The following is a 20,062-nucleotide window of genomic DNA, read 5'->3' as shown; positions in this document are numbered from 1 at the left end:
GGGATAACATTTTGAGAAAATTTAGAGTTTGGGAGAAGAGGCAGGGTGAGAGAAAGTGCAGTCCAGATAACCGTGGGAGTCGGTAGGTTTTGTGGGGTAGACTTCAATCAATAATTTTTCCCTTTGTAGGAGACAGAAAGATCAAGAAAAGGAAGAGACGTGTTCCCGAAGAAAGAGGAAGAAATTGGAGAGAGAAGGGAGAAGAGGGAGAGAGATCAAGAAAGAGGGAGAATATTTTAAGAACCTCCCCATCAGCCGTTGCATACAACGCATAATCCTCTGACATTTTCACCGCCTCTAATGGGATCCCATCACTAGTCACATCTCCACCCTTTTCTGCCTTCCGCAGAGACTGTTCCCTCTTCAATTCCCTGGTTAACTCATCCCTTCCCACCCAAACCACCCACTCCCCAGGTACCACCCCTGCAACCGCAGGAGATGAAACACCTGTCCCTATATCTCCTCTCTAGACTCTGTCCAGGTGCCCCAACAGTCCTTTCAGGTTAGGCAGAGGTTCACTTGCACCTCCTCCAACCTCATCTACTGTATCCATTGTTTAAGATGTGGACTCTTATACATCGGCGAGACCAAACGTAGACTGGGCGATCATTTCGCTGCACACCTTCGCTCAGTCCGCCTGGACCTACCTGATCTCCCGGTTGCTAAACACTTTAATTCCCCTTCCCATTCCCACTCTGACCTTTCTGTCCTAGGCGTCCTCCATTGTCAGAGTGAGGCTAAACACAAATTGGAGGAAAAGTATCTCATATTTTGCTTGGGCAGCTTACAACCCGTGGTATGAATATTGATCTCTGCAACTTCAAGTAACCCCTGCATTCCCTCTCTCTCCATCCTTCCCTAACTCAAGTTGCACCAGCTTCTTGATTTCACCCAGAAAACAATGGCCTGTTTCCTTTATCATTGTTACTTCTTTGCATATCTTTCATTCATTGTTCTACATCTCTCTACATCATCGTCAATATCTCCCATTTCCCTTTCACATGACTGCAGAAGGGTCTCGATCTGAAACCCATTCCTTCTCTCCAGAGATGCTGCCTGTCCTGCTGAGTTACTCCAGAATTTTCTATCTTCAGTTTAAACCAGCAGTTTTTGCTGGTTCCTTCCTAGGCACTACTGTCAGCATGGATGAGGTTGGCCAATTGGGTTTCCATGCTGTTCAATTCCTTAATCTTACTTGCCAAGGTTATTTCAGAGCCAACTTTTACCATTTTAATTTGTTTCCAGTTCTCTGCTCTGAACCTTAATAGGACACATTTGATACCACTCTCTTATATCTGACATTTACTTCCTCCTTCATGACCAAACCTTTGTTTCTTACATTACAGGGACAGGCAAACTCTGACTCTCTCACTTTTAAACAGCGCTAACGTATTGGATTTCAATTTCATCTGAAGCATCCACTCAAGTCAAGTCAAGTCAAGTCAAATTTATTTGTCACATACACATACACGATGTGCAGTGAAATGAAAGTGGCAATGCCTGCGGATTGTGCACAAAAAAGAATTACAGTTACAGCATATAAATAAAGTTAATAAGTTACTATAGTGTAGACAAAAATTTAGTCTCTGGGGTTATAAAAGTTGACAGTCCTGATGGCCTGTGGGAAGAAACTCCGTCTCATCCTCTCAGTTTTCACAGCGTGACAGCGGAGGCGTTTGCCTGATCGTAGCATCTGGAACAGTCCGTTACTGGGGTGGTAGGGGTCCCTCAAAATCACATTCAACAATTTAGTATAATTTGATAAAAGTATTTCGATAATTATTTACCAATCAGGTGTAGATGGCGGAGAGCGAGAAGGAAGACTTTTGGTTTCCAGCTGTTCTACAGATATAGACTTCCTTAATATTGGATTCCACACCATTCCACCAATGACACGATGGCAGGACTGATTTTTGATAATCCTGTGGCAAATAAAATTGAAACCTTTGATCAATTTTTTAAAATCCACTTCTCATTCTCATGATAAAGAATTACAATTCTGAATAATGAAAATCTAGTCCAATTAAATACAGCTTAATGTAACACTGATTATATAGGGCAAGGGATTCTTTACCAAAGTAATGCAAATATCAAAGTCTTGACGCACCAGTAAGAATTTACTTAATTTCTTGTTCCAAACAAGTAGTTTGCTGATCGCAAAAGTAGGAAGCGGTACTTTTTTGCAAACCGGTCAACAGCACTTAAATTATGCTTAACAAACCAAGACATAAATAAGGGTGGCACAGTGACGCAGCGGTAGAGTTGCTGCCTTTCAGTGCTTGCAGAGCCGAAGACCCAGGTTCAATCCCGACTATGGGTGCTATCTGCATGGGGTTTGGACATTGTCCCTGTGACCTGCGTGGGTTTTCTCCGAGATCTTCGGTTTCCTCCCACACTCTAAAGACATATGGATATGTAGGTTAATTGGCTTGGTGTATGTGTATGTGTAAATTGTCCCTAATGTGTGTGTAGGATAGTGTTAATGTGCGGGGATCGCTGGTCGGCGCGGACTCAGTGGGCCAAAGGACATGTTTCCGCACTGTAAAACTAAACTAATAAAAAACTAAAACTAATTCAAATCTGGTGAATTAGAATACAGACACAAGGAAAGGGAACAAGCCAACCCATAATTATGGAAAAAAAACATTAAAAATATCCACCTCTTTCAGGAATGCCCAATTGTCGGCAAAAGTTTGCAGAATAGTGCTAGTGTGCGGGGTGATCACTGGCTGATGCAGACTCGGTGGGCCGAAGGGCCTGTTTCCAGGTTGTATCTCTAAAGTTTAAACCTGTGGCTGTGCTATTAATGGTAAGATGGTAGTCTGCCCAGCAAAGTAGACTTGTGCATGTGGGTTAAGAAAAATGTAGCCATCATGAAATAAAAACAGAAATAGAAAATGCTTGAAAAATTAGACATCATCTCTGGAAAGAGAAATAGTTAGCATTTCAGATGAGGGACCCTTCATCAAATCTGAAAAAGGGTAAAATAACTTAGTCTGGATAGCAACAAATTGTGGGTGACAGCATGGGTATTATTATGATAGAGTTAACACATGTGGCAGATGGGATCAGTAACCATGGTAGTATAATGTGTTCATGTGGTTGTGGCATACTAGGACATTCGCTCAGCAGGTCAGACAAAACAAACAGTGGAAGGGAAATAAGGAAAGACATGCCGCAATGGTTCTCATACAACGAGAATGTTTTCTAAAGTTAGAAAATTCAATAGTAAGTCAAGCAGGCTGCAACATGCCCAGCTGCAAGATTAAGTGTTCTCCTTCGAGCCAGTATTGTGCCCCCTTTTAAGTGGTATAGGCCACAAAAGATATTTTTGTTTCCTATTCTTGTCATTTGTTTACCCATTTTCAGACCATCAAATTAATTAACAAGCATGATTAATACATGGAAATTAATCCATTAATCTTTTTGCTGCATTAAATATAGCTGTTTTACATAATATAAACATAAATAATTAAGAATGAATACACTCATTTTACCAGTCCCTCAATCTTGGATCCTGCAGATAGCCACATGTGGAGATTGTTGCCTGCAATGGGAGCTCCCTCTAGGTTCTTAACAGTGCTAAAGCAATTGTTTTTACTAACAGTTCTGTATAGTCCTTTTAATTCCATCACATCAATTAAGAACCAAAGAGCAAGCCATCAACTCCCCACAGCTGGTGCATTATTCAATAAAATCATGGCTGATCTCTTACCTCAGTGCTTTCCTGAACCTGTCACATACCTACATTCGCTGGATATCCAAATTGATCAATGTCTTACAGTCATGGAGAACAGAAACAGGCCATTCAGTGTACCATCAAGAACCTACATACTGATTCCATTTACCAGCAGTTTGTCCTACTATGCTTGCTTATTTAAATGCTTATAGAGATGCTTCTTCAATGTAGTGGGAGTACCTGGCTATACCACCTTTGTAGGCAATGCAATGCAGATTTCAACCACTGTCTGGGTGGAAAAGTACTTCCTCAAATCTTCTTTCAACCTCAGTCCCTCACCTGAAACCTATACCATATAATCTTGGGTACCTCTGCCATATGGAAAAGTTTCTTATCACAGACTCTACCCAAGCCTCTGATAATTTTGTATGTTATTATCTCGCTCCCCCTCAGCTGCTTCTGCTCCAAGGAAAACATATGCAACTTATCTCGTTTCATAACAGAGTTCTTCCAGCAGTTCACTTTTTTAACTCTCTCTCAATCGATGCAGCTTCTTAAAACAAAACTTCAACGATCCTACTACCTTCATAGATGCTGACTGACTCGCTGAGTTCCGCTAGCAGCTCTTTTTTTTGCTTCAGATTCCAGCATCTGCAGTTTCCTCTGTCTTCCTTCAACAGTATGTGTCTTATATTCTACCCTCACGTTCTTTATCAATCTTTTGGTCTACAGAATTCTGAAAGATTCCAGACCTTAGGTTTTCTGCTCTTTATAGTAATGTTAAAAGTATCATATTAAGGAAAAGGTAAGCTTTAACATCTCTTGCTAGCCATGATTGGACCACACTACTGTTGGGGTTTTGGTGTAATAAGTATTTGGGGTTGGTGATGGCGGGTGGGGTGGGATCAGCCACATGTACAGTCACATGATCTCCTATGCAGACAATCTGGAGTAAAAACATTAAAAAACTCAGCTACTGAAATAGCATCCAATACAAAAGAAACAGAGTTTCAGGTTCAAGTCAGAATTGAAAAGAGAAAACAAGCTACCATTTAATAATAGAGGTGGGCGTTTGCTAGGGAAAGAGCCCACCAAAAACCATGAAGGAGTTTGGTTGCTTTACTGAGGTTCTATAACTGTTGGTTCAGTTGGAATCCAGCAAATGGTAAATTAGGCACCCTGGCCAATTGTTACTGAAGTGACATCAGTAAGGAATGTTAATGTGATGTTTTTGCTTTCTCAACCATTAGAATCTACAGTTACTGCATAATGTTTACTGGACAAATGAGTCAAGTAAAAAAAGAAAGAATGGAGATAAGGACAGTCAGTGAGGGTGAACAAAACAAGGGGTCAAATGCAGTGCTTCAAACCACACTTTGTTTTTTTCAGTCTGAAGAAGGGTCTCGACCCGAAACGTCACCCATTCCTTCTCTCCTGAGATGCTGCCTGACCCGCTGAGTTACTTCAGCATTTTATGTCTACCTTTGGTTTTTTTTTAATCACTCGACAACCTTAATGTTTGTTAAACATTACCAAGGTGAATATTTGTTCGGTTCTCACTTCTGTACTTTGTTTCTGTGACTGTACTGATCTTCACTTATTAACATAAGAATATTAGGTCTTAAAACTGCTCCTGCTTGTGTCTAACCACTGCAGTTTGAAAACCCAGATAAATGCATAAATTGGGAAAAAAACCTTTATGTAAATAACAAAATGATAATCAGCATTAGTTTTGTTTCTCACATGTGATTTAATGGGTTCAGTGCATTATGCACTATTGGACTATGTACGTCATACCAATAATGGTAAGCAAGGCAAAACATTTACTGCTTCGTGAACTTAATAACAAACACAAAAATAATGTCACTATAGAAGAAGAATGCTATACTGACAAGAAAACAACCACACTGTAACAAAAGCACATTGTATGCTTTAAAAAATGATAAAATCAACCAAACCTGTTCTGGCTTCGGTGCCCAAGTGTAAAATAGTCCGTAAGTACTTTTGTCTCTCGAGTTGGTGGCTGCTTTGCTTGAAAGAATGTGTGGTGTTCTACACAAGATTTCCAGAGAATTTTACATGCTCTATAATTGAGCACATTAAATCCAACAACATGCTCTTGGGATTCATTCTGTCAATTAAATAAATAATTTTATAAATTTAAGCTTCTTTAATAAGTCTTGTGTGGTGTTCATGGCTATTAAAATAGGAATAGATCACATGCACTAGCTTCTGTCTACAACCCTTAGTACTCTTCCAAAATGATAACCTGGACAAGCATCAGCACAAGACGAGATTAACCTGAATTCTTAATAACTGCCACATCTTAGATAATTGTCTTAAAATCCAGGTTTGCAAAAAGGTTTTTTCTGGAAATCTGGAAATGTTATTACGTGCCTCAATGTTCAGTTAGTCAAATTAATTATTTCAGGAACGAATCATAAAACATTATGCCAAATTTTCAGAGATATTGTAAAAATGATAATCTAGTATTCAATTGCTTAGAAATCCTGAAGATTCAGCATCTGGCTCGCTAACAAATTCGCAACACAAGCCAGGGGTCCAGAGTGCAAGTGGGGTGTGAGGACAGAAGTAGAAGTCCACAGTGAAGATAGGCTGGGGACTATGGTCTGAGATTACAGCCAAAGCCAGGGTAGAGGTCAGAAACACCAGCAGCCAGGAACATGGATAGATTTGCATCTGGAGCAGTTGTACATTTCCTGTTCCCTTTAAATTTACTGATTTTCCCTGCAAATTTGCGGAAGAAGAAATAATAGTGTCTTTGCAGTCGGAGGAACAATTAATGGTCCATAAAATCTGCTAGCCCGTCACAACCAAAGATCCGGGGAACTGGTTAATCAAAACTTTACTATAGGTAGATGTGGTATGTTCTCACCCTCAGTTCATGTTTGGTACCATTCTTCTTTCCCTCACTAAAAAGATTCTAGGGTTGGTCAGTAAGCCAGATCGCAGAACCTTGTTCTGTTGAAGCTCAATTTCTGCAAAATTTATTTCCCCATTTAGACTAAAAGAACCATTTCACATTGTTAAATGTCAAAGACCCAAAGAACTAAAAAAGATTAAAAATCTCAAATGCTAGAAATGTGAAGTAAAAACAAAAAAAAATAACAATGCAGCTGACAAGCAGGGAAAGTTCACTAAAGATTAGTGACTCTGTTTTTCTTTCCACATGTGCTGCCTGACCTGCGTATCTTTAGCATTTTGGGGGGGGTTTAGTCACAATGTGAATAGATTCCTAAAACGTCAAATCATCCAAGGTTAACAAAAGTGCAGAAGTACTCTGTGCAGTTTGTACCACTGCAGAAGTAACATTTTCCAAATTATACCATTATGGGGAGGGGATTCAGGATACTTGTATTCAATTTACACAAGTGGAATTTTGGAAATTTAATTCCTCCCAAATACCACCCAATTGAAATGAAATTTGACATTTGTGCACCTCAATTATCACGTTGACATTACAAATACTAACATAGTCAGAATTGGCATATTCCCAAAATGATTGCTGGCAATATCCCAAGTCGTACTACTCAACATGAAAATTTGCAAACTGCATTTACATTTATTGTAACTACATTACCAAGTATATTTTCACTGTATAATACTTACAGGTTTTTGCCTTAGCTGAATGAAAAATCGTTTCCTCTTGAAAGAAATCTTCGTTATATTTACCCTGAACATAAGAACATTCTAGTTACATCTTCAAGTGAGAAAAAGGAGTTGCCCAACTATAAAATTGAATGTTCCGTTGCCAAAGCAACATAACATGCAATAAACTGCTTATAACATAAGCTGTAAATATTCTTTCAAATAAAGTACGATTATTTGAAACATATGAAAGTTGATGCGTTATACTTTGTCTACCATTATTATTTCATTTGAGCTAAATAGGCTATGGATTCACAATTACCTGTTAAACACCATACTACTAATCAGATCTGTTCATTATCATTCATGTTAAATATGATTTTTCTGAAGAGAGTAGTACATACACAAACACCAGCCAACATATTGGGAGGAGTTGGCTGCGCCTAACGGCTGCGGCTCTCTGCCAGTCTGTTTGTCTTTTTTTCTTTTTTTTTGTTTGTGTCGGTGTTGGGATGGTTTTTGTTTCTGTTTTTGGCTGTGTATGTGTGGGGGGGGGGGGGGGGTGGGTGTGTTGTGTGGGGGGGGTGGGGCGGGGGAAACCTTTCTTTTATTAGGTCTCTTCCCCGGGGCGCAGCTCACTCGCGGGGCCTTCCATCGCCCGGCGCGGCTCGGCCACTGAACTTAACATCGCCGGCGCGGCTCGGCCGCGGGACGTTTCAGTGCCCGGTGCGGCTCGGCCGCGGGACGTTTCAGTGCCCGGTGCGGCTCGGCTGCGGGACTTAACATCACCGGCGCGGCTTGGCTGCGGGACTTAACATCGCCGGCGCGGCTCGGCTGCGGGACGTTTCAGTGCCCGGTGCGGCTCGGCTGCGGGACTTAACATCGCCGGCGCGGCTCGGCTGCGGGACGTTTCAGTGCCCGGTGCGGCTCGGCTGCGGGACTTAACATCGCCGGCGCGGCTCGGCTGCGGGACTTAACATCGCCGGCACGGCTCGGCCGCGGGACGTTTCAGTGCCCGGTGCGGCTCGGCTGCGGGACCTAACATCGCCGGCGCGGCTCGGCTGCGGGACGTTTCAGTGCCCGGTGCGGCTCGGCTGCGGGACTTAACATCGCCGGCGCGGCTCGGCTGCGGGACTTAACATCGCCGGCGCGGCTCGGCTGCGGGACGTTTCAGTGCCCGGTGCGGCTCGGCTGCGGGACTTAACATCGCCGGCGCGGCTCGGCTGCGGGACTTAACATCGCCGGCGCGGCTCGGCTGCGGGACGTTTCAGTGCCCGGTGCGGCTCGGCTGCGGGACTTAACATCGCCGGCATGGCTCGGCCGCGGGACGTTTCAGTGCCCGGTGCGGCTCGGCTGCGGGACTTAACATCGCCGGCGCGGCTCGGCTGCGGGATGTTTCAGTGCCCGGCGCGGCTCGGCTGCGGGACTTAACATCACCAGCGCGGCTCGGCCGCGGGACGTTTCAGTGCCCGGTGCGGCTCGGCCGCGGGACGTTTCGGTGCCCGGTGCGGCTCGGCCGCTGGACTTAACATCGCCCGGTGCGGCCACGGGACGTTTCAGTGCCCGGTGCGGCTCGGCCGCGGGACGTTTCAGTGCCCGGTGCGGCTCGGCTGCGGGACTTAACATCGCCGGCGCGGCTCGGCTGCGGGACTTAACATCGCCGGCGCGGCTCGGCTGCGGGACGTTTCAGTGCCCGGTGCGGCTCGGCTGCGGGACTTAACATCGCCGGCGCGGCTCGGCTGCGGGACTTAACATCGCCGGCGCGGCTCGGCCGCGGGACGTTTCAGTGCCCGGTGTGGCTCGGCTGCGGGACGTTTCAGTGCCCGGCGCGGCTCGGCTGCGGGACTTAACATCGCTAGCGCGGCTCGGCTGCGGGACGTTTCAGTGCCCGGTGCGGCTCGGCTGCGGGACTTAACATCGCCGGCGCGGCTCGGCTGCGGGACTTAACATCGCCGGCACGGCTCGGCCGCGGGACGTTTCAGTGCCCGGTGCGGCTCGGCTGCGGGACCTAACATCGCCGGCGCGGCTCGGCTGCGGGACGTTTCAGTGCCCGGTGCGGCTCGGCTGCGGGACTTAACATCGCCGGCGCGGCTCGGCTGCGGGACTTAACATCGCCGGCGCGGCTCGGCTGCGGGACGTTTCAGTGCCCGGTGCGGCTCGGCTGCGGGACTTAACATCGCCGGCGCGGCTCGGCTGCGGGACTTAACATCGCCGGCGCGGCTCGGCTGCGGGACGTTTCAGTGCCCGGTGCGGCTCGGCTGCGGGACTTAACATCGCCGGCATGGCTCGGCCGCGGGACGTTTCAGTGCCCGGTGCGGCTCGGCTGCGGGACTTAACATCGCCGGCGCGGCTCGGCTGCGGGATGTTTCAGTGCCCGGCGCGGCTCGGCTGCGGGACTTAACATCACCAGCGCGGCTCGGCCGCGGGACGTTTCAGTGCCCGGTGCGGCTCGGCCGCGGGACGTTTCGGTGCCCGGTGCGGCTCGGCCGCTGGACTTAACATCGCCCGGTGCGGCCACGGGACGTTTCAGTGCCCGGTGCGGCTCGGCCGCGGGACGTTTCAGTGCCCGGTGCGGCTCGGCTGCGGGACTTAACATCGCCGGCGCGGCTCGGCTGCGGGACTTAACATCGCCGGCGCGGCTCGGCTGCGGGACGTTTCAGTGCCCGGTGCGGCTCGGCTGCGGGACTTAACATCGCCGGCGCGGCTCGGCTGCGGGACTTAACATCGCCGGCGCGGCTCGGCCGCGGGACGTTTCAGTGCCCGGTGTGGCTCGGCTGCGGGACGTTTCAGTGCCCGGCGCGGCTCGGCTGCGGGACTTAACATCGCTAGCGCGGCTCAGCCGCGGGACGTTTCAGTGCCCGGTGCAGCTCGGCCGCGGGATGTTTCGGTGCCCGGTGCGGCTCGGCCGCTGGACTTAACATCGCCTGGTGCGGCCGTGGGACGTTTTGGTGCCCGGGGCGGCTCGGCCGGGGGGCCTTCCATCCCCTTGCGGGGGCTGTGCGTGTCGGTTGCCTCGGTAGGGGTCGAGCTGTCTGTCCGTGGGTGCGGGGGGAGGAGCGGGGAAGTTTTGTTGCCTCCATCACAGTGAGGGGGTGTTTGGAGTCACTGTGATGGATGTTTGTGTTGGGGTCGTGTGTCCTGTGTTCTTTTCTTTTTTTGCTGTGACTGCTGAAATTTTGTTCGGTGTTGTGCCGAGTGACAATAAAGTTTTGTTATGTTATGTTATGTTAAGTAACATTTTATCTTTAATGGTTGGATATTTTTTCAATAGTTTAAATTAAAAAGTGGAATACAACCTATAAATATTTGAGGTCACTGTTGAAAAGTTTTTAAGACAACTTGTTTTCCAATTGTTTAGCCTCGAACCAGAGAAACTAAGCATCACATTTATTTAGATTGGGAGAGGATTCTGGTTGCATCGCTTCTTTAATTAAACAAGGCTTCCCCTGTGACAAGAAACTTGATTCATGTTTACGAGTAGTACATAATTTTGTTTGTGGAAATGAGCCCCAGAATAAACATACTCTCGCAAATGTCATAAAATAATCAGGACTCTTCCGCCTGATTGTCATCACAACCCCTTCAACAAAAAAGACAATGCTTTTAGAAGAAAATATTTACTAGGTATAGATAAGAAATATTCATTCCAAAGAAACATTATTCAATGACAAACAATTTGAACTTTACAGTAACAAGTAAAGATACCAGTAAAGAGACAAATCAACAGGCAATGGTTACCAGGGATAAAAATTGATCCGAACCAAATTTCTATAAACACCAAGGCCTCCAGAGGATATTCCAATCTTTATCTCTAAATTTCCATGATCCTAAAATAAATAAATCAATAAATCACTATTTTCCTTGGTCAATTAGATAGATACATGTTAAAAGCAGTTGCATCAATGCAAATTATAGAAATCTACGAAGAGCGTGATCATCTTCAAGAGAATTACATTATTAAATTATGGAGTCCACCATTTAGGTTCAAACTGATTATTACATTAAAAAATCCAGGCATAATGGGGGAAGCATGACTTAGCAATTTACGTAAATTGAAATGTATATGTAGAAAACAATACCCAGGAGAGCATTCTAATCCTGAAGTCTGCATGTGACAAGGGGATGAATGCACACTTCAGTAACAGATGGGCTGAGATGCTGGCAATGGCGATGGACATTACAGACGTGCAATTAGTGATCATTACAAGCGCAACAGAGTCAATAAACAGGTCAGAGCTGTACACCACAGAAACAGGCTCCGCAGCTCAACTTATCCATGTCAACCAAGTTGTCTACCCATTTGCCGACATTGGGACCATGTCTTTTTCTATCCATGTACCTGTCCAAATATTTTCTATCCATGTACCTGTCCAAATATTTTTTAAACATTGTATAATTGTACCAGCCTCTACCACTTCCTCTGGCAGGTCTTTCTGTTTCTCTTAAAATCTTTCCCATCTCACCTTAAATGCATGTCCTCTAGTTTTAGACTTCCCTACCCTGGGAAAAAGACTGATCTTATCTATGCTGCTCATAATTTAATATACCTCTATAAAGTGACCCCTCAGCCTCTGACAGTCCAAGAATAAAAACACCAGCCTATCCAGTCTCTCCTTATAACTTTAGCCATCTAGTCCTGGTAACAACAAAATGCTGGAGTAACTCAGCGGGTCAGGCAGCATCTCTGGAGCAAAGGAATGGGTTGGAGAGAAGGAATGGGTGACGTTTCGGGTCGAGACCCTTCTTCAGACTGATGTCAGGGGAGTGGGTGAGACAAAGATAGAATGTAGTCAGAGACAGTAAGACTAGTGGGAGAACTGGGAAGGGGGAGGGGATGGAGAGAAAAAGCAAGGGCGATCTGAAGTTAGAGAAGTCAATGATCATAACACTGGGGTGTAAACTACCCAAGCGAAATATGAGGCGCTGTTCCTCCAATTTCGCTGGGCCTCACTCTGACAATGGAGAAGGCCAGATTAGGAATGGGAGGGGGAGTTAAAATGATGAGCAACCTGGAGATCAGGTAGGTTAAGACGGACTGAGCGGAGGTGTTCAGCGAAATGATCACCGAGTCTGCGCTTGGTCTCACCGATGTAGAGAAGTTGACACCTGGAACAACGGATACAGTAGATGAGGTTGGAAAAGGTGCAAGTGAACCTCTGCCTCACCTGGAAAGACAGTTTGGGTCCTTGGATGGAGTCGAGGGGGGAGGTAAAGGGACAGGTGTTGCATCTCCTGAGGTTGCAGGGGAAAGTACCTGGGAAAGGGGTGGTTTAGATGGGAAGGGACGAGTTGACCAGGGAGTTTCAGAGGGAACGGTATCTGTGGAATGTAGAAAGGGGTGGAGATGGGAAGATGTGGCCAGTAGTGGGATCCCGTTGGAGGTGGCGAAAATTATATGCTCTAAATTATATCGTCCTGGTAACATCCTTGTGAATCTATTCTGCCGCCTTTCCAGCTTAACAAAAATCCAAATAAGGATTCTCCAAGTTTTATGACTTGAAATATCTTTCTCATAAAGTCTATTAAGTAAACTCAGAACTGTGGATGTTAATCTCTGGGACTGGATACCAAACTCTGTAAACAGTTATAAACAATGCATGTCTGTTGTTGAAGTAATTCCAAATGTAGATAAAGGTGACTTTGGTTTGAGGATTGCAGTTTCTAATTATAAATTATCCAAATCTGTAACTCGATGTAAAATCAATAAACCACAAATTGGCCCGAGTTGCAGGATAAACAATAAAGGATGTTAAAAGTTCATATTTGGTATAAAGCAGAGGAACAAAAATGTGCAAAAGGAAGCAAAGAATTAAGGCCTTAGTCCAAATATAGTGATAGAGATCCAGGCAAGAGAGGAGGTAGAAATCCCTTTCTGATCAAGAGGATAGGACTATAGTGATCTCAGAGGCTATTCCTGGAGGATCGTCCTGTTAGACTATAAAGGTAGAATTTAGAAATAGGAAGGGAATGATCACTTTGATTTGACTGCATCACAAGCCTCCCAATAATCTGCATAAATTAGAGGAGCAGATGTGTAGGGAGATTGCAGATAGCTGTAAAAATAATACAATCGTATCAGTGGGAAATTTCAACTCTACTAAGTTGACTGGATCTCCCATTCGTGCAAAAAGTTTGGATGGGGTGGAATTTATAAAATGTGTCCAAGAAGGCTTCCATTAATCAATATATGGAGGGTCTTGCCAGAGAAGACACAATACTGGACCTTCTCTTACGGAATGAGGTAGCGCAAGTGACTGAACTGTCAAAGGAGAAGTACTTGGGACCAGTGACCAAAATCTATCAGTTTTAAAGTAGTTATGGAGTAGGAAAAGAGAGGCGTCCAACTTAACGTCCTAAATTGGAGCAAGGCCGATTTAGGAGGTATTAGGTGGGTACCTGCAGAGGTTGATTGGGAGAGTACGTTTGCAGCTAAGGGGAGGGCTGCCAAGTGGAGGCTTTCAAGAATGAATGAGCAAGAATACAGATGCAGCATGTTCGTATTAGGGCGAAAGAAAGGCTGGCAGCTTAGTAACCTTGGTTTATGAGAGATGTTGAAACTTTGGTTAGGAATAAGAGAAAGGCATACATCAGAATTAGTGCCACTGTCATCAAACAAATCTTTCCACAAGTATGAGGTGTAAAAGGACGCTTATGGAGCCAATGATAAGGGCAAAAAGCAACCGTGAAATGGAGATGGTAGGAATGGTAAAAGAAAATCCCAAGAGATTCCATAGGTATAAATAGTGAAAGGGTGGCTAGGGAAAGAATGAGTCCCCTTGAAGATCAGCATGGCTGTTGGTTTGCAGAGTCACAAGGGATGGGGAAAATATTAATGAATACTGCTCATCTGCTTTTACTGAGAAGATCATTCTCAGTATGGACTAGGCTTGTATTCACTGGAGTTTAGAAGGATGAGAGGGGATCTTATAGAAACATATAAAATTATAAAAGGACTGGACAAGCTAGATGCAGGAAAAATGTTCCCAATGTTTGGCGAGTCCAGAACCAGGGGCCATAGTCTTAGGATAAAGGGGGGCCATTTAAAACTGAGGTGAGAAGATACTTTTTCACCCAGAGAGTTGTGAATTTGTGGAATTCTCTGCCACAGTGTAGGCCAAATCACTGGATGGATTTAATAGTTAGATAGAGCACTAGGGGCTAGTGAAATCAAGGGGTATGGGGAGAAGGCAGGCACGGGTTATTGATTGTGGACGATCAGCCATGATCACAATGAATGGCGGTGCTGGCTTGAAGGGCCGAATGGCCTCCTCCTGCACCTATTTTCTATGTTTCTATGTTTCTATCATGAAGGTTAAGGAATTGAGGCATGCGAGTTGTGATATCTGAGATTCATATATTAATCATTAAAGAGGTGGTGTTGGTAGTTTTAAAGCTCATTAAAACTGATGAATTCACAGGGTGTGGCCAAGTACATCCTCAGTCCTTGTGGGAAACTAGGGCGGAAATTACAGAAGCCCTTGGAAATATTTCTATCATCTTTAGCATAGATGAATTTCCAGAAGATTAGAGGGTGGCTAATGTCATACCTTTAAGAAAGGGCAAGTCAGGGAACTACATTCTAGTAAGACTGATCAGCAGTGAGAAAGTTGTTGGAGGGGATTTTTTGGATAGGATCTACCAGCATTTGGATAGGCACGGACTGATTAGAGAAAGTCAGGAAGGCTTTGTGCATGGAAATAATGTCTCACTAATCCGACAAGAGTTTTGGATGAGGTCACCACAAGTATTGATGAAGGCAGGCCAGTGGACATTGTCCATCAAGAAAGGCCTTTGACAAAGTCCTGCATGGTAGGCTAGTCTGGAAAGTTAGAGTGCATGGAATCCAAGGTAACAGACATCTAGATCCAAAATTAGCTTGGAGGAAAGAATCAAAGAGTAATTGTGGAAGATTGCTTTTCTGATTGTAGACCTTTGACTGGTGGAGTGTCAAATGGTTCAGTGCTCAGTCCACTGTTCTTTGTTATTTGCATTAACAATTTGGATTACAATGTAGTTAACAATGTCAGTAAATATCAAATGACACCAAAATTGGTGGTAGAGTGGACAGTGAGGAAGGATATCAAAGTGTACAGGAAGATCTAGATCAGTTGGGATGGTGGGCCAAGGAATGGCAAATGGGATTTGACTACCAAGTGTGAGGTGTTGCACTTCGGTTTATCAGACCAGGGCAGGACTTGCGCAGTAAATGGTAGAGCCTTGGAGAGTTTTGCAGAACAGAGGTCAGGAGTATAGGTGTATGGTTCTTTGAAAGTGGTAAGTCAGCAGGACAGTAAGGTGAATATGGACACAAAAAGCTGCAGTAACTTAGCGGGACAGGCAGCATCTCTGGAGAGAAGGAATGGGTCTAGCCCAGTTTCCCAACTTAGTCAGCATGAACAAAGTGGCTTGAAGGGTTTGTTTCAGTGAGATAAAACTCCTTCAGAGACAATACAAATCAATGATTTCTCAATTTGAGACTGTGACAATACTTTGCTTGGCTGTAGTAATCAACCAAGTAAAAAAACACCTGCTTAGTAAACACACATTTTGTATGGAGCAATCTCTTATCTCCTGCTGCAAGTCAGCACCAACATCATGAAATTTCCCCAACTTTGTGAAATTAGCCTATTTATAACACGGGTCAGCACCACCAACAGCTTGAAGGGAAACCAATCTTTTCATGTCTTTGTGCAGAGAAATTAACCTCCCTGTTAAATAAATAGTGATTTGTCTCCATAGCCTCCTGTGGTAGAAAATTCCACAGGTTCACCACACTCACTGATAAAAGTTCTCTTCAGTCCTTAATGTCTTACCCTGGTCCTGAGAATTTGACTTCCCCTTTCAGAACTCCCAGCATGGGAAACATGCTCCAGCCTGGCAACCCCTGCCAGAAATTGCACTGAGATTTCCTCTTCTAAACTCTAGTGAATAGTCAACACAATTTGTCCGCGTACAACAGTCCTACCATGCAGGAATCAGTGTGGTTAATCTTTCTTACATTCCTTCTGTGACAAATACACCCCTTCTTGAGGAAGGATAACAAAAAGGCACGCAATACTCTAGAAGTGGTCACATTAAGACTCTGTACAATTGTATAGCATCCTTGCTCTTGTACTCAAACCTCGAGTATTAAGGCAAACATTACCATTTGCCTTCTTAACTGCTTGCATCTCCTACATATTAGCTTTCAGTACCTGGTGTACAAGGACATTGAGATTACTCTACACATTCATATTTCGCAATCTAACACCAATGAAATAAAACATTACAAATATGTGGATAAAGCAGAAAGGTAGAGGTTTTTACAGTCCATAGAACCTAAAATTTACCACATTAAACTACATTTTTCATAAATTTGCCCACCCACTCAAAATCAGCATGAGCCTTCTATGCGGCATAAGTAGAAATTCAGCATGCCTCCAATGACTCTTATAAACTTCTACAGCTGCACCATAGATAGCATACTGTCGGGTTGCATCATAATTTGGTTTGGGAATAGCTCTCCCCAATTCAACAAAAAGGGTAATTGATCATTGTTTAAGAAGAGATCCCTTTTTCGAAAGGTTTATCTAAGTTTCACTCATACTGACAAATCCTGATGAAGATGAAAATGTTGACAGAATATTAAATAGCTCTAGCAAGCAGGAAAACTGGAGAATGGATTCTAAATTAGCTCAAATTTAACTAATTACATCGAGGGAGAGCAGCTTTGGAAGATTAAAATGTCTTTACCAGCCAAAATCAATCCTAACTGGAATAATTAACCTATACATATACAGGCTTACCTTTGCATTATGTAATTCCACACCATAAAATTCAAGGGTCTTTGCTTTATTTAAATAACCAAGTTCTGCTTCAGATTGTTTAAGGTCTCTACAAATATGGCAAGAAAAATCAAAACTATCAAAAGAGAAATTAATAGCACACAATCAATTTCATCCCAAAGACTTTCTGTCATGGGTCTCCTCCAGTGCCATAGTGAGGCCCACTGGAAATTGGAGGAACAGCACCTCATATTTCTCTTGGGCAGCTTGCAGTTCAGTGGTAGGAACATTGACCTCCAACTTTAGATAGTTCCTCTGTCTCTCTCTTCCCCTCCCCCTTCCCAGTTCTCCCTCAATCTTCCTGTCTCCACCTATATCCTTCCTTTGTCCCGCCCCCCTGACATCAGTCTGAAGAAGGGTCTCGACCCGAAACGTCACCCATTCCTTCTCTCCTGAGATGCTGCCTGACCTGCTGAGTTACTCCAGCATTTTGTGAAATCATCCCAAAGATTATGTATAAAGTGCCATACTATCAATAATTCGAAGCTGGGATGTAAACGTAATTAATTTTCAGCAACAGTAGCGAAAGATCTCCGCAAAACATTTTATCAGGTTGCAACATTTCAATTTAATCAGATAATATCTATCGCAGATACTTATTAATGATGTTCAATTCAGTTTGAAACCTCGATGGAATAACCTTGATGCAAAGTATAACAATACAATGCTATTAAGTGGTGAATAAACTGTAATTGTATAAAATACAATTTTCGATTTTTTGTTTCTTTTTTTAAAACATTTTATGTGCTTGACAAAATCTATATAATTTCAGATACCAGAATATAGCTAATTATTTTCTAATTTGTTGAACATTTTTACAAGCAATATTTTAATTTTGGTATTTGCAAAAAAGGGCGATTTCCATGTTGGCCATTATAATATTCATGCATAGCATATAAATGGGATGTATTAGATCATTATTTATCTAATTTTGTTCTTCGATGGTAAAACTTCTTTGTCAAATAGTCAGTTTGCCTGCAACGTGCTGCAAATACATTAAAATTTTATGACAATCATTTGCTTTAAAACTGGCATATCTCATATCTGTACTATAGAATAATTAAAAGGAGTGCATATGCAACAAAAAAGTCATAAATAATGTCCTTGACTTCCTCATGTATCTTTATCTAGTTTTGTTTCTGTTGGTGACTTGCAGGCTGCTCTAGATTTTATAATTTCACGTATTACGTAAAATATAGGTGTTCTGAAACTAAACAGACACTTTAGACAGGAATTAAAAATGTGTGGATATATACTGCCAGTGCAGATTTTAAAATCAGAAAAATCATTCCTTCAGGTAGGCCTTCAAGAGTGACTTGGTTTAATCGAACATCAAAAAGTAATAAACAGGAATGGGCCCTTTGGCCCACAATATCTGTGCTGCATCTAACACATCTCGTCAGTCTTTGCATGATCCATATCTCTCCATTCCCTACATGTCCATGTGCCTATCCAAAAGCCTATTGAATGCCACTGTCATAACTGTCTCTACCACCACCGCTAGCAGCATATTCCAGACATCCACCACATTCTGTATAAAAAGAAAGCTTGCCCAACACATCTTTTAACTTTGCCCTGCTCACCCTGAAGCAATGCTCTCAAATCTTTGGCATTTCCACCCTGGAATAATGGTGCTGAATGTCCACACTACGCATGTCTCTCATGATACTATAAACTTCTATCAGGTCTCCCTCGAGCATCCGACACTCAAACACAGATCTTCGCCAGGTTTAGTTTAGTTTACAGACACAGCGCGGAAACAGGCCCTTCAGCCCACCGAGTCCGCACCGACCAATGATCCCTGCACATTAACACTATCCTACACTAGGGACAATTTTTACATTTATACCAAGTCAATTAACCTACACACCTGCACGTCTTTGGAGTGCAGGAGGAAACCAAAGTTCTCAGAGAAAGCCCATGCAGGACACGGGGAGAACATTCAAACTCCATACAGACAAGCACCCGTAGCCAAGATCGGACCCGAGTCTCTGGCCCAGTAAGTGCTGTAAGGCAGCAACTTTACTGCTGCGCCACTGTGCCGCCTTATTCATGGTCATGGCAGGGTTCTGTTCTTGTGAACAGTTTGTAACCCCTACAGTTCGAAAATCAAATAAGTGGCCATCCGGCAATATATTTAAATAAAAACATGGGCCATCCAAGGGCAACATGTAGTTAAACCACGGCGTTTATCTCAACTATTTAGATATTACCGCAAACCAAGTTCCCACTATAGGCCTCCAACAGCTGGTAAATCCAGCCAATCGATATCCCAAACGCTCAATCACATGTATGGACTGTACATATGTCGGGTATTCATAACCTGGGGATAGATAACCTGTACAAAATTTTTTGAAGTAAATAAAAATCCATGAACGACACTGTAAATAACGTTGAAACAAGGAAAAGCAGATGCTAGTTTACAAAAAAAAGACACAAAATGCTGGAGCAACTCAGCTGGTCCAGAACATGGATAGGTGATGTTTTGGGTCGAGACCTTTCTTCAAATTCAAGTAAATAGCTTATATAGTATTATCAAATGTTTTTTCATTCCAAACACGTAATAGTTTTGATTCTACCTGTGTTGCTTGTGCAAAGACATCACTTTGATTTGAAAGTCTTGATTTTGGTCGGGTATAAAATTGAATTTTTCTATGTACCCAGGATGATGCTCAATAGGATTGTACTCTCCAAGTTCAGCTGAAAGAATTAAGTCACCATTAATACAATTCAAATGGCTGGCATTCCACTGTCTTTCTCACATTCTTGAAAATTACATTTTTGGGAAATTCATATCCTTCAATTAAAGCATATATCAGCATTCTGTACAAAACACAGAACTATACATATTTTTTTCCAGTAATATTTCTGCAATCATTTGAAAATCATTTGTTGAGTTTGTCATTTCATGCAGCTGCTTCTTTTTGAACAAAAGATTTTTAAAGCTACA

The 20,062-nt window shown here is 43.6% G+C and overlaps 1 protein-coding gene across 6 annotated transcripts in view; it reads right to left on the bottom strand.

The window, feature by feature from the left end:
- Window positions 1-20,062, bottom strand: part of LOC144604443 (tyrosine-protein phosphatase non-receptor type 3-like) — a 145,610-nt gene that overhangs the window by 78,356 nt on the left and 47,192 nt on the right. For all 6 annotated transcript variants that reach the window (XM_078418867.1, XM_078418886.1, XM_078418894.1 and 3 more), the window contains 6 exons: window positions 19,692-19,812; window positions 17,074-17,161; window positions 11,027-11,115; window positions 7,310-7,373; window positions 5,638-5,810; window positions 1,788-1,922 (listed from right to left, as the gene is read on the bottom strand). In XM_078418867.1, the coding sequence (XP_078274993.1) occupies window positions 1,788-1,922; window positions 5,638-5,810; window positions 7,310-7,373; window positions 11,027-11,115; window positions 17,074-17,161; window positions 19,692-19,812 (670 nt within the window). The remainder of the gene's footprint in view (window positions 1-1,787; window positions 1,923-5,637; window positions 5,811-7,309; window positions 7,374-11,026; window positions 11,116-17,073; window positions 17,162-19,691; window positions 19,813-20,062) is intronic.

The sequence above is a fragment of the Rhinoraja longicauda genome, chromosome 2 (genome assembly GCF_053455715.1).
Source record: "Rhinoraja longicauda isolate Sanriku21f chromosome 2, sRhiLon1.1, whole genome shotgun sequence".
Taxonomy (NCBI): Eukaryota; Metazoa; Chordata; class Chondrichthyes; order Rajiformes; family Arhynchobatidae; genus Rhinoraja; species Rhinoraja longicauda.
This window is presented reverse-complemented; position numbering and strand designations above follow the sequence as displayed.